The following is a 14067-nucleotide window of genomic DNA, read 5'->3' as shown; positions in this document are numbered from 1 at the left end:
GGAATATGATGATGAATCAGTCAAGGATTGAAGAAAGAAGAGAGTTATAAAGCTACGGAAGGGGGAATTGGTACTTCTTTTATACACGGTTCGTCGGTGTTTTTGTATTTAGAATTCTCGATCAGAACCAAGAATGGTTATGCGCATGCTGCTGTGCGTCCAGGACGCGCCTTGTTTTTTTTTTGGACTCGCCAAATTTAGACATGACTCCAAAAGTGGTTTGAAGGAGTCGACATAGTAAAGGGCATCGAATACTGTGGTATATAGCACCTCATTTGTGTAGTTATATCGACTCTATACACTCTACTCTACCTTTCTTCTCATCTTCACATCTCTACGATGTTCATCCTGTTGTTGTGGTTTTTGGTTGGTCGTAGTTTTCTTTCTTTTTGGATGTTGATCTCCTGCGAAAAAACGAAAATCTGTTTTGGTGTTTAGACTTCGCGCAAAAAAGTTTGGAAATTTTTGGTGATAACGAAAAAACATGGGCTTTGGGCTTGATTGGTCATAATTTGTCGTTAGCTTGTTAATGAAGTACATGAAGTGTGGTATGAGTAGTGGTCTTACAGTCGGTATATTTAAATATCCCTTTATGGTAAATTGGTGGCCAATTGGCTCAGCTCTCCAGGGCTTGTGTAGTTCAAAAGCTTCATCAAATATTTAAGAATTGGTGATCAACTGGTACAAAACGATGATTTCAAATTTTCAACTCATCAATTCATGAACTTTAATCACCCACTAAAATTAGTATGGCCATGTTGAAAAAAGTTTCGAATAAGATGGTTGACGATATCATTCAACGTCCACTGACTCCAAAGGGGCATTTCCTAGCTTTGATTTTACGCGCTCCAACATGGGTCTAAAAACTTTCGCGACCCAAAACACCAAAACATTACCGAATTGGTCAACGAAATAGAAAAAATTTTCAGAATCGAACGCAAAAAATACAAATACACTGAACAAACAAACAAATAGTAGCAACAGTGAGGCCATGGAGCTGTACTCAATTTAAGTGACATGGACCGTAAACTGTGAAGCAGCTTAACAATCTATCAGTTGAATTTCAGCAAATTATTAAGAATTTAAAGCCTGAACGAGCTATGATCTAGACATTCCCAGTTCTCTGAGATCTATTTATATCACAATCGTTGTCATCACGACCTTTGTAACTCAAACAACCACGACGTTCAAAAATAAACATTAACTTTTGGAGTGCCAAATGAGGTGAAAAAAAATTATCCAAACGGAAGCAAATTTCACGATCGTTCCATAAACGTTAAACCTCACGACTCAGCACACCCCCAGTACGTACATACTCTTACTAAAAGTGTTAGACTTTTATGGACCTAGCCTCAATTCAGCGAAAGCAATCACCTTTTGGGAAATACTGAGGTCTTTTTAAAAATCATAAGAAACAGATCTGTTGGGCCTGTAACGTTCAAACTTCACACTTTTCTTGTGAGCACAATTTTTCAAGAAGAGCTTCATTTCAATTGAGGGATCTCTTCGAAACTGAGAGCGACTTTTATGGGCTTGAGTATTGTATTCCTCAGCCAAAGATTCAAAGACCTTGTTCAGATTCAGGCTAAGCCCGAGATACCCATTAGCTTCAAAGTTCAGACCACCCAGATACTTTGACTCTTGGTGTTTGTAGGTAGCTGGGATTGTGAGAAAGAAACAGCCCTCAAACTTGAGAAGAAGAAGTTGCGATAACATGGGCTTATATACAGCTGTCTCTTCTTCCCTTGAAATTGATGTTCACCAAGTTTCAGTCGGTTATTTCCTCAGATCTCATCACTAGTTCTATTTATAGCAGCCGTGGTTCGTTGATGAAAATAGAAGGAAGTAAACATCGTCAATTGTTTGAATTTGTCGGCATCAAATCTAAACCGAGAGATCTGATCATCTTCAAGAAGAGCCTTCAAGCTGAACAACCTACACAAATTCTACTTTAAACAAAAACTATACCTTTGTCTTCTGACTTGATCCTTGAAATCTTGGTTGCTGCTCCTTGTAGCTAGCGTTTGCTCTTAAAATTACATAATCGAAAATAAGGTTCGTTGCCCCTGCAGATGAAGAATTACTTAATCCCGTTAGGTGCAGCATCTCTCGAGGACAGTTTTTTGAGATGATTTTTAGCACGGTTCACAATCGGGAGTTTTTATAGATAGATACACAGATCAAGTTCATTTCAGTTGATTTGATTGAGATTGATTTGGATCTTGATCAATCCTGAGGGTTCGGGAGAACATGATGCCTTTCTACGATTCATATCTTTAAATAGTTTGTACCCGGTTTGACCATTATTGCTGTAGCTTCCGGATCTAGCATGTACCTTGTAATTTGGAAGACCTGCCTTGGCTCTGTAGTTGTGAACAACATACAGCCCAGGTACCATTATAACTCAATAACAACGCTTGCAAAGCTACTTTAGTAAGTTAACCTTAATACCAAACTTCCAGCATCTTTATTAATGAATTTCCTCGAAGCTTTTCAAATTTTATTCGGGTTTTTCTTTGTTGTGCTGGAAGCCGAACTGCAAGTAATTAAACACTTTCCGTTTTCGGAAAGGTAATAACATGCATAGTCGATGAAATTGAAAGCTATAGACACACAACTAGCAAGTTTTACAAGGCGAAGAAGGGCTCTGTTTAACCGTTAATCAGCCATCATCATACCCATATCTATTTATTCATGTAATTACTTTTCCCAAAGAAGTAACACCTCGACCTTCCTCTACATAAATCTGCTTGTTGTTTCTAATTATAAGTGCACATGATGTAATTAAATTACAACACCTGGAGCAAATGGTTGGTGATGATCACTGATGAATAGATTGACATGAAATTAAATTAGCTTCCAGCATTATAGTAGTGATTTTCGAAGAATAAACTTATTTATAGAAAGCATTCATCAATCCAGAAAAACTACTTAAGAAGCTCAATTGAACCTTTATTGAGTTTCAAACCTTTTCTTTCTAACATATCTATCAGATTGAAGAATCATTATTCCAAATCAATAAATAATCATAAATCATCCACAAATCAAAAATGAAATACAGTTACTCTGCTTTGACCGCTGCTACTTTAATCACCTCAACTTTAGCTGGTGTTGTTCCTCATGAACCATGGACTACTTTAACTCCAAGTGGTAAAGCTCCAAAAGGTGCCACAACTGATTACACAGCTACTTTTGGTGTTGCTGTTGTTCCAATCACTGGTACTACTACTTCAAATGGTTCAGTTTCAACTGAAACTGGTTCAGCTACCAAAATGAAGAGAGATGTTGTTTCTCAAATCGGTGATGGTCAAATCCAAGCTTCAACTGCTACTCCATCAACTTCAGCTGCTCCAAAATCAACTGCTCAAGCTATTTCCCAAATCGGTGATGGTCAAATTCAAGCTACTACCAACACTGAAAAACCAAAATCATCTGAAAAACCAAAATCAACTGCTCAAGCTATCTCACAAATTGGTGATGGTCAAATCCAAGCTACCACCAACACTGAAAAACCAAAATCATCTGAAGCTCCAAAATCTACTGCTCAAGCTATCTCTCAAATTGGTGATGGTCAAATCCAAGCAACCACAAACACAGAAGCTCCAAAATCAACTGCTCAAGCAATTTCACAAATTGGTGATGGTCAAATCCAAGCTTCAACAAACACTGAAAAACCAAAATCTTCAGCAACTGCTGTTTCACAAATCGGTGATGGTCAAATCCAAGCCACTGGTTCATCAAACTCATCATCTCCAGCTACCAAATCATCAGAATCATTAGCCAAAGCCACTGAATCTTCAAAATCATCAGATGACAATGTTAAAGCTGTTTCATGTAAAAACCCAGGTTCATTAGCTTTAAGTTTGAATGGTTCAGTCTTGACAGATTCTTCTGGTAGAATTGGTTCAATTGTTTCAAACAGACAATTCCAATTTGATGGTCCACCACCACAAGCCGGTGCTATTTATGCTGCTGGTTGGTCTATCACTGAAGAAGGTGTTTTAGCTTTAGGTGATTCTGACAAATTTTACCAATGTTTATCAGGTAACTTTTACAATTTATATGATGAAAACGTTGCTGATCAATGTCATGAAATCAAATTGGAAGTTATTGAATTAATTGATTGTTAGATTGTCAAAATATCATATTCTTCATACAACACAGCATAAAAAGGACAGTCACTCCTTAAGTTTTTCATGTCATTTTTTCATCATTATTTTTTCATTTTGTCATTTCTTCATTCACGTCATTAATTCATTCATGATCAAAAAGGGTTGTACATTAGTTAATCTTCATCATTATTTATCGGTTTTTTCGTTTGGTTTGGTATATATAAGGTATTAAAAAAAATACAAAATAATATATGTTGTTTCACTTCTTATAAATTATATTTTGATCAAATGTAGTTTTTTTTTATATATACATTAATGAAAGTTGTCTTCTTGTTTATCTCTCATAGCTTTTCTGAGTTTCAAGCTTGCTTCATTACTTGTAGCTGAAGAACCAGCAATCTCTTTAATTTGACTATAGTTCTCCTTTTCAGAAAAAGCTTCACCTTCGGAATGATAACCACCATCCCCCAAGATTGGAATATCCGATATTCTACCTTCAGAATTGACTCTTGAAAGAGCGTTGGATACACTGGATACTACTGAACTAGATCTTGAGCGTTCATTTCCTTCATCTTCCTCCTCTCTTGTTTCTTTTCTAGAACGTCTGGCCTGGATATCTGCTAATCTTGTCTCATGTTCTTCTTTGACATCATCATTGACCTTTTCAAAGTTCTTTGCATGGAATGTATCAAAGTCTGGGAAAACTGATGGACCTAAATCATTAACGACTTCTGTAACCTCTAAAGCCAATTTTTCTCTTGTTTCTTTCAGTTGGAGTAATTCATGTTCTGAACTAAACACTGAGGACACCAATGGTGGTAAAGATTTGAAAATATCCATACCAACCTCACCAATACGGAAAGCAGCATATGTAGTTGTCACTAAAATGGCATAGATTCCTGCAAAGATGAAAAAAATGTGATGTGAAGTTGCACCAAGTATGTTAAATCTGTAAGTTAACCAAGTTCCAAGAAGTGAATATGTGATGTATAGGGCTGGAGCAAATGCTGTTGCAATAATGATCTTCCAGGTTGCAATAACATCGACAGCTTTAATTTTAACAACAGATCCAGCTAATGCTTCTGCTTGTTTCTTTTTTGAAATATGATCAGTTGCGATGAAGATTGGAGAAAATAAAACAGTACCTGGTAAACTCAATATACCCAAAATTATCAATTGAACCAATCTAACCAATAGTGTAATCAAACTTTCGAAACGACTTCTCACAGCAAGTTCCACTTGATGATCCTTCAACCCCAATTGGTCTAGTTTCTTGTTGTAGTCCAAAACAGCATTTTTCAAATGAATAACTCTTGGGTTATCTTTATATGTATGGTAACCTTTTAAAAACTTTCTATTCATATCGATAACCAAGGATAATGGGACTTTCTTAGCGTATAGCCTTCTAACAGCTTGAATAAGCATCAACGTATCATAATCTGGTGCTGTTAAGGTTACACTTTTTAATGCAGTAGTGATTTCATCTAGTAATTTACCAACAGCTTCACGAGGGTTTTTCTTGTAAGCTTCACCATGTTCTTTTGTGATAGTAATTGGAGCACCGAACTCAACAACTGATCTAGATCTGAAGGCATTTCTATGAAAATAATTCAATCCTGTTGGAACAACTTGAATTTTACAATTTGGATCGGCAGCTGCTGCTCCTAAAGCCATAATGGCAACACCGGCTTTAATTGGGAGTAAATCAGGTCTGTCGTGGGAACCACCTTCTGGAAAAATGTTAATAATACCTCCTTTGTGTAAATGGTCAAAAACATGTTGGAAAGTAACATCGTTCTCAACTTTTGGGGCATATTTGAATTTGGTACCTTCTGATAATAATTTGTAGGCTTTTTCATTTTTGAAAGGTTTACGTAGAACCAATTCTGTATCACTCTTAATCTCTTCAATTACTGAGTTACCAGCTGATTGGGGTAGTCCAATCAAAGCCTTTGGTGTAAAGTTTGTGAACTTGGTGTTTTTACCATAAATCACTTTGGCATCATCATCTTTACAATATATTTCACCTTCGACAAATTTCAAATTATCTTGAGCTCTTGGAACTGGAATTGAGTTGGCCAATTTAGCTAAAAAGCCAATAAATCTCCTTTTGTAGGAGGCTTCTGCAATAACAGATGAAGAGTTTCTATTTGTCAAGGCTCTAATTCTTGACAAAATGATTGCACCATCCACGAATTGATTAGCATGGGGAGCAACAACAACAATGACAGGACCAGATTTTGGTAGATGATATGAACCTCTGACTTTGACTTCTCTGAAGAAGATGTAGCATACAACTAAAGGATTCAATGTTAGCGCCATGTTTTCACATTAGAATCAAAAAGATATAACTCACTATTTGCAAACAAAATAACAAGGTCAAAGAACAGGTTCTTTAGTAGCTCATGGAGGCGCGATGACTTTACATCAACATCATCACTGAGCTTGGGAATATGGGCAAGTGACTTTGGCTTCTTCTCTTCAGTATCTTCAGCCATAATTGGTAACTATTGATCAAGCAGTTCCTGAAGATGAAAGCTATCAAAACAAGCAGAACGGGCTATAATAAAATAAAGTCGTTTTGAAAATGGTGTCAGATTCTTCTGGAGAATTTCTGAGTGCTGACTCAGCTATGCGTTTAATATTACATAATCACTATAAGTAAAATAAAACAAATCAAAATATTTATTAAAAGCTCTTAAGGAAATAGATAGGGAATAAATAGTGATGAGTTATCTAGCTGTCATCTTCTTGACCTTTTCTGTGAACAAGGTCTTGGATTTCATACTCACAGCAAGAAATTCAGGTGCTCTAACTGTTCCAAATAATGGAAGTGGTAGTTGACCTTTCCCATGCTTTGGGCCTAATGAGACAACACTTGGAATGTTTTCATTCTCAAAAGTAGAAGTTTCTGTGAGTTTAGCTTTGGATCCATCTTTCAAGTACAAAGCAACATTTTTTCTAATAGTTTTGGACCAATCTTCTCTTTTTATTAACCCATGGTATTCAAAATCATTAACATCACCAATAGCAAATATGTTCCCTTTTGGAACTCCTTTAGCTTGGAAAGTTTTATCAACACGAACGAATCCTTGCTTATTTGTTAAATCAACAAAGTCATTTTCTGGAACAATAGGCTTGATACCTGTACCAAAGTAGATTAAATCAGCTTCAACTTCCTCCTTGCCATTGATTATAACTTTATGTGGATCATTAGGTGAAACCACACCTTTAGAGTTCAAGTAAAGTTTGACACCATGTTCTTTCATCCAGTTTGTAATATCAGTTCTCAAGTTTTCACCATAAAATGGACCATCAGGTAAAAGTTTATCCGCATTATGAACAATTGAAATCTTCTTTGCACCAGATTTAATATCAGCTTCATATTTTGCAACTAGTTCACCAACAAACTCGGCATTCACAAAGCCACCACCAATAAGCAAAATATGTTTTGCACTTTCAATTTTATCATGTTGCTCTTCAAAATATTTTTCATGGTTATCACCAAAGTCAAAAGTTGAAGCAACTGGGCTTGACCATCTAGAGCCAGTAGCTAAAACTAAGGCGTCAAATTCAATGACTTTACCAGATTTTGTTGTAACTGCTGAGTCTGTGAAACTCAACACTTCATCCTTGATGATCTCAACATCTTTATCGACGACATCTGTTAATGGGTAAATTATATTTTCATAGTCTCTTGTTAGAGGTAAGCGGATTGCAGCTGGTAAGAAGTAAGCATTATCTGAAATTGAAATCAATTTGACAGTGCCTTGGTCCTTGAGTTCTCTTTTGATGTGATTTGCGCTTCCGATACCGTGAGAGCCAGCTCCGACAACCACCACTGTTTTGCTAGTAGTCATTTTGGTTTATGTTGATTGTACTCAAGTGTTCTTTAAAAAAGCATCGCCAAACACAAGAAATCAGTTCCTTTTTATATTTTTTCAGACTCGTTTGTAAGAACTGAGCATTTCAAAATATCTTCTCCAGTTAAACTTCAGAGTTTTGACTAAAAAATTTTTTCCGTGCTTTAAATCCGGCTGGAGCGTTGATTCCGAAAAGTGAAGGTGCGTAATTTGTAATCTTTGTAATCTCTGTAATATTGGGCTTGCGATTTGAGTCTTACATAACAACGGAGACTGCGATAAGAGCGAGTGGATTAATAAGTCCTATATTTTGACAGGCTGATAAAGGGGCCAGTTGAGTCTTATCAGTAACTCAACCTTTCAACCAGCATAAAAATGTTTAGCCTTATTTGTAAGTAACCTTTTAGACTTTGTCCTAACAACGATAAAAGAAGGCAACTTCAATGTTCCAACTAAAGGGATTTGACTTTGACCAAACCCAGCAATAGGACCTAACGAAACAGCGCATGGAATAGTATCACCGTGTTCATAAGTTGAAGCATTTGTTAGTGTTGTACCAGGTCCATATTTTAGATACCTGCAAACATTGGTTGTTATCGTTGAAACCCAGTTATCTCTTTTGGCTATACCATGATAAGTGAAATCATTGACGTCTCCAATAGCAAAAACGTTACCTTTTGATACAGCTGTAGCTTGAAAAGTTTTTTTTACTTTGACATAACCCGATTGATTTGTGAAATTTTTGATTTCATTTGGAGGTACAGCGGGATTTGTACCAACTCCAGAATAGATCAAATCAGCTTCAATGAATTTGTTTGGGTCATCGTTTAAGATAATAATGTTTGGATTGAAATCTAGTTGTGTTCCTCTGCAATTTTTGATCAACTTGACACCTCTCTGAACTAGGTAATCAGTGATTTGGGTTCTTAAAGTATCTGTGAAGAATCCATTATTTGGTAGTAACTTATCAGAACTGTGAATTATCGTAACCTTCTTCTTACCAGACGCAATCTCTTTCCCGTGATAATGTACAACCTCACCAGCAAGCTCGGTGCTGAAAAAACCTCCACCAATGAACACGACGTGCTTAGCCCTTTTCAGCGGAAAAACTTGTGATGATTGTCTTTGAATCTAATTGTGGAACCAACAGGTGAAGCCCATTTAGCGCCAGTTGCAATAATTAAAACATCAAACTTTATTGAATGACCAGAATTGAACACAATTGTATTTTCATCAAAATGAATAACTTCATTCTTTATAATTTGAACCCCATTATCTAAAACTTGATTCAGTGGAATCAAAACACCACGATAATCTTTGGTAATAGCCAATCTATCAGATGCTGGAAGAAAATAAACATGATCTGATATTGTGACTAACTTTATCACATATTTATGGGAATTTAATGAGCGATATAAGTTATTTGCGCTTGAAACTCTAAAGATACCACCCCCAATAACAACGACTGTCTTTTTTGTTCTTCTTTGATCAACTGTCATTGGTCAGTTTGGATGTTTAACTGCTTTAACTTTTGATTGAGGACCATGGTCCCTTTTTATAGTATAGCCAGCGTCTATCATAGTCAGTGAGTTATATTTGAACCCTTTCCAAGGCGCTCTTTAATGTATTTTTATTGTCAATCTGTTCATTGTGGTAAACCTGAAACATTACAAGGGTAAATTTGCAAATTCCACCATGCAAAGAAGCACATAAAGTATTGTATTCTAATATTCTAGAACCCTTATTATTCGCCAGGATCTCAGCACCTCGTTAATCTCACACTTTATGCTCAATTTAATCTGATTCACAAGTTCAACTTTTAAGTCGTTTTACATTTACGAAACGTAAATTTTCGGCGTCAAGATCACGCAAAATTTCCCGAAACGGAATTTTTGGCATCATATACTGAAAAACTAATGTTACTTCAAATTTTGTTAGGAAGTATAGTCTGAAAAAATTGGACAATAATAAATGCACTTCTCTTTTTCCATTAGCACTACTTTTGACTGGATTTGAAGAACAAATTTTTAATTTTTGATAATTTTAGGAATATACAAATTTAATTAAAAAAAATCAACGTCACAAAACTTCTAGTAAAATTTATTTCCAAAAATCAACTCTCTCCTCATTGCTCTAAATGGGTTAAAAGAGCCAGTAATAGATAGCTACCAATACTAGAAACATTTTCAACAAATTTTAACTATAAAATATGAGTAATTTTGGCGTGTTAAAAGTAAAAAGGTCTATCGAGATTTTTCTGCCAAATTATCCGCTTATATCCGATATTATCATAAAGGGCAATATGTTCATTTTATCATTATTTACCATCATCATGGGTTCAAACCTGAGCTCTGATTTTAGGGTGAGTTTTAGTGGGTATTCCTCAACAAGAGGCGAGTCCCACACTGTTCCGTGGTGGAGAATAGGTTTCTCAGTTGGCTGAGAAGGATATTATAAGGAAGCCTGAATTCCAACATAGCGAGAAGCCTACAATCCAAGCGGTTCGTGCGTAATTGCATTCCTCATCCAAGTTCATCAAATACATCAACTGAAAAAAAAAAAAGATTCCCAGACCAATAAAATGAGAAGAAACTGTAAACTATCTACTGGTGTCTGATCAAAAGAATCCGATCTTAATAAATTCTATAAGTCTTATGAATTAAACAATATTTTCGCAAATGATACACAAAGATTGACACTCTTATATCTCACAACAAACCAATTAGGAGCCGCCATTGTCCCAATCCAAGGGAAGCAAAGCTGTCCAAACCCATATTCGGGTCCCATACTAACAAATGTTGTTACATTTCCACTTGGTCGATCGACTCTATAAAATTCTTTTGTAGCCGTGCTTGGGTTTTGGAGAACAACCTTGATATTTTTCACAATAGCATTCAGCCAATGTCTTCTCAATACTAACCCTCTATATTCAAAGTCTGTAACATCACCTATTGAAAATATGTGACCTTTTTCAACTGCTTTCACTTGGAATGTTTCATCAATAGCAATGAACCCTTTTGAGTCAGTTAACCCAGTTATGTTATTTGGAGGGACCGCAGCAACTGCACCTGTTCCATAAATAATCAAATCACCCTCAATAGTATTATTAGAATCTCCATTCAGAACTAACTTATTTTTATCAGATTCTAATGGTTTTGCTCTTGTACTTAATCTCAAATCGACTTGACAACCTTGGACAAAGCTTGTAACTTTCTCCCTTAAAGGATCTGAATAAAACCCATCATCTGGTAGTAATTTATCACGGCTATGAATCATTGTAATTTTCTTGCTTCCTGATTCTAGTTGGCCTTTGTATTGGTGGATTAATTCACCTAAAAGCTCACAATTGTTGAATCCACCACCAACAAGGACAATGTGTTTTGCATTTTCAATCTCTTTATGTCTTTTTTCAAAATACTGTTCAAAATCATCCTTGAATTTCAAGTTTGATCCAATTGGATCCGGCCATTTTGCACCAGTTGCAATGACTAGGACATCAAATTTCAAATCATCATGGTTTTCGAATTGAACTTGATATTCATCAAAATTGACAATCTCATCCTGGATAACTTCAACTTTAGGAGATACTAGCCCATCTATTGGAACAAATGTGCCTTCTGTCTTATTTTGAACTGGAACTCTTATTGAACTAATCAAGAAATAGGCATGTTTGGAAATTGTAACCAAGATAATTTTATGATTTGTAGAGTTGGCTAAACGATTAGCTGTTGAAATACCGAAAAAACCAGCACCGACGATCACAACAGTCTTCTGGGACATTATAGATACTGGATATTAGACAACACCATTCTCATCTTTTGATTTGACATATGAAGAAGCATGGTGCTTTTATAAGTTTCCAAGTCAAAAAGTTTTGGGTGTTGAACGGATTTAATAATGCAAAATCCGTGCACAGCTCAAAAAACTCGCGATTATTCAATTGTTTGGACCTTTAAATCAAAGGACCGATTACGGCTACAGAAGTAATAACCTGATGACTTATAGTACGAATATTTTATTTACATGTGCTCATTGTCTTTTACTCCAAAACAGCATATTTCTTCAAATGGTCCGGAATATGTTCATATAATCCCTTTGATTCCAACCATTTGCGAGAAAAGATACGGTCACTATATTTGTGAGCAGTATCAGCTAGAATAGTGACAACGTTTGAGCCTTCTGGTAAGTCTTTAGCAATTTTAGCAGCAGCAACAACGTTTAAAGCACCAGTACCACCCAAGTATAAACCTTCATCATCCAACAACCTATACAACATTGCAATGGACTCACCATCCGGAATGAAAACTGCACCATCAACAGTGTCTATATCTTGTTTTAAATTATCAGTGATTCTACCTTGTCCAATACCTTCAGTGAAAGAACCACCTTCTCTTGCAAGACTTTTACCTCCAGAAGTAACATAGGAATAGACACATGAACCTGGTGGATCTGCAACTATTGATTTCACTTGACCTTGAGAGATATCTTTTAAATATCTTGTAATACCTGCAAATGTACCACCAGTACCTGTTGAACAAGTGAATGCATCGACTTTACCTTTCAATTGATTCCAAATTTCTGGACCAGTGGTTTCAATATGTGCTTGTCTATTAGCTAAATTATCAAATTGATTTGCCCAAACTGCATTTTCTAAACTTTCAGCATGTCTTCTAGCCTTATGGTTGAAATTTTCTGGATCATCATATGGTTTTGGTGGGACAGGGAAAACTTCAGCTCCTAATAATCTTAAAGTGTCAATTTTACTTTGTGCTTGAGTATTTGGGATGTAAATAATTAATTTATAACCTCTACTGCGACAAATATGAGCTAATCCAATACCGGTGTTACCAGCAGTAGATTCCACAACAGTACCCCCAGCTTTTAATAATCCTCTATCCTCAGCATCTTTGATCAAGTATAAAGCTGCTCTATCTTTGATTGAACCACCAGGGTTTTGAAATTCAGCTTTACCATAGATATTTCTACCGATTTCTTCACTCAATTTAGTTAATTTGATCAATGGAGTATTACCAACAGCACCAGGCACACCAGATTCTGAAACTATAGGGACAAATTGTTTGGCATTTGTAGAGGCCATTCTCTTTCCAACGGTAGCCACAGTAGTGGTCAACAATCTAGCTCTAGACATCGCTGTGTCAATTGTCACTGAGCTTCTTAAATCTCTGGTTTGATACCTTTTTCGAAAAGTATTTGATGTTGACAGTTGATTCAGATCATGTGCAATGGTGAATTCTGAGGCATTAGCCACAGAGCTTGAATCAGCACCAGCCACAACTGAAAAGTTGATGTGGCTAGTGAAGCATCTGATGACATAATCATTGGCGTTTTTCAAAGACGCGTAATAAGAAAAGCTTTTGAAATTAGTTGAACATGAATTGATCATTTCAGATCATAGTGAAATAGAAGTGATCATCATCATGTCTACAGAAGAAGAACCAAATGCCAATATCCCACAGCTTCACTCTTTTCAAACGAGTCAACCTACAAATGAAGAACCAGTTACTCAAGAACCAGCTATTCAAGAAGAAGAAGAAGAAGATAGTATTGTGGAAGAGCCAGCTACTGAAACTGAACCAAAAAGTAAGAGTAGAAAAGCTAGTGCCACCAAAGATTTAAATGTGATTGATATAGATGATGAAGATGAAGACTCATCAGGGACTTCGGTGCTACCATTATCCAAGATTAAAAAAATATTCAAGACAGATCCAGAACATGTCTCTGCTTCAGAAGCTGCTGTTTTCTCAACTGCTATAGCTACAGAGCTATTCATTCAATATTTCACTGAGCAAGCATCTCTAATAGCGAGATCTGAGAAACGTAAGAAGTTACAGTATAAAGATTTTGCATCAGCAGTAGGAAATATTGAACAATTATACTTCCTTAGTGATACAGTTCCAAAAACTGTTAATTTGAAGAATCTTGTTGAACAAAATAAAGTCAATTATTCTGCAAAGGCTCAAAATCAACAACCACAAGCTCTAGCAAAAGGTCAACAAACTTTGAATCTAGGAAAATCAACAGCTAATAAAAATGATGACGAAGAAGATTTACCAGAAAGTGATCCAGAAGAG

At 36.0% G+C, this 14067-nt stretch overlaps 6 protein-coding genes across 6 annotated transcripts; 2 read left to right on the top strand and 4 right to left on the bottom strand.

Annotated features, from left to right (window-relative positions):
* Positions 1-3050: 3050 nt before the first annotated feature.
* On the top strand, positions 3051-4130 carry WICANDRAFT_27067 (uncharacterized protein; the record flags this gene model as incomplete). The annotated part of the gene is made up of 1 exon (XM_019181332.1): positions 3051-4130. The coding sequence occupies one exon, from the start codon at positions 3051-3053 to the stop codon at positions 4128-4130; it is 1080 nt and encodes a 359-aa protein (XP_019042130.1).
* A 441-nt stretch (positions 4131-4571) lies between these two features.
* On the bottom strand, positions 4572-6407 carry GPT2 (bifunctional glycerol-3-phosphate/glycerone-phosphate O-acyltransferase GPT2; the record flags this gene model as incomplete). Its single annotated transcript, XM_019180674.1, has 2 exons — positions 4572-4691; positions 4761-6407. Coding segments are annotated over 2 exons (1767 nt in total), but the record flags the coding sequence as incomplete, so codon positions are not given.
* Positions 6408-6844: 437 nt separating this feature from the next.
* Positions 6845-7972, bottom strand: AIF1 (Aif1p; the record flags this gene model as incomplete). Its single annotated transcript, XM_019184496.1, has 1 exon — positions 6845-7972. The coding sequence occupies one exon, from the start codon at positions 7970-7972 to the stop codon at positions 6845-6847; it is 1128 nt and encodes a 375-aa protein (XP_019042128.1).
* A 363-nt stretch (positions 7973-8335) lies between these two features.
* WICANDRAFT_60966 (uncharacterized protein) lies at positions 8336-11755 on the bottom strand (the record flags this gene model as incomplete). Its single annotated transcript, XM_019183087.1, has 3 exons — positions 8336-9061; positions 9124-9467; positions 10765-11755. 3 exons carry the CDS (start codon positions 11753-11755, stop codon positions 8336-8338), a joined length of 2061 nt encoding a protein of 686 aa, XP_019042127.1.
* Positions 11756-12014: 259 nt separating this feature from the next.
* Positions 12015-13073, bottom strand: WICANDRAFT_26717 (cysteine synthase A; the record flags this gene model as incomplete). Its single annotated transcript, XM_019181294.1, has 1 exon — positions 12015-13073. The coding sequence occupies one exon, from the start codon at positions 13071-13073 to the stop codon at positions 12015-12017; it is 1059 nt and encodes a 352-aa protein (XP_019042126.1).
* A 574-nt stretch (positions 13074-13647) lies between these two features.
* Positions 13648-14040, top strand: DLS1 (Dls1p; the record flags this gene model as incomplete). The annotated part of the gene is made up of 1 exon (XM_019180624.1): positions 13648-14040. A coding segment is annotated over one exon (393 nt), but the record flags the coding sequence as incomplete, so codon positions are not given.
* Between the last annotated feature and the right edge of the window lie 27 nt (positions 14041-14067).

Source organism: Wickerhamomyces anomalus (genome assembly GCF_001661255.1).
Source record: "Wickerhamomyces anomalus NRRL Y-366-8 unplaced genomic scaffold WICANscaffold_1, whole genome shotgun sequence".
NCBI lineage: Eukaryota > Fungi > Ascomycota > Saccharomycetes > Phaffomycetales > Wickerhamomycetaceae > Hansenula > Hansenula anomala.
The sequence above is the reverse complement of the archived record's forward strand: the minus strand, read 5'-3'. Positions and strand labels throughout refer to the sequence as shown.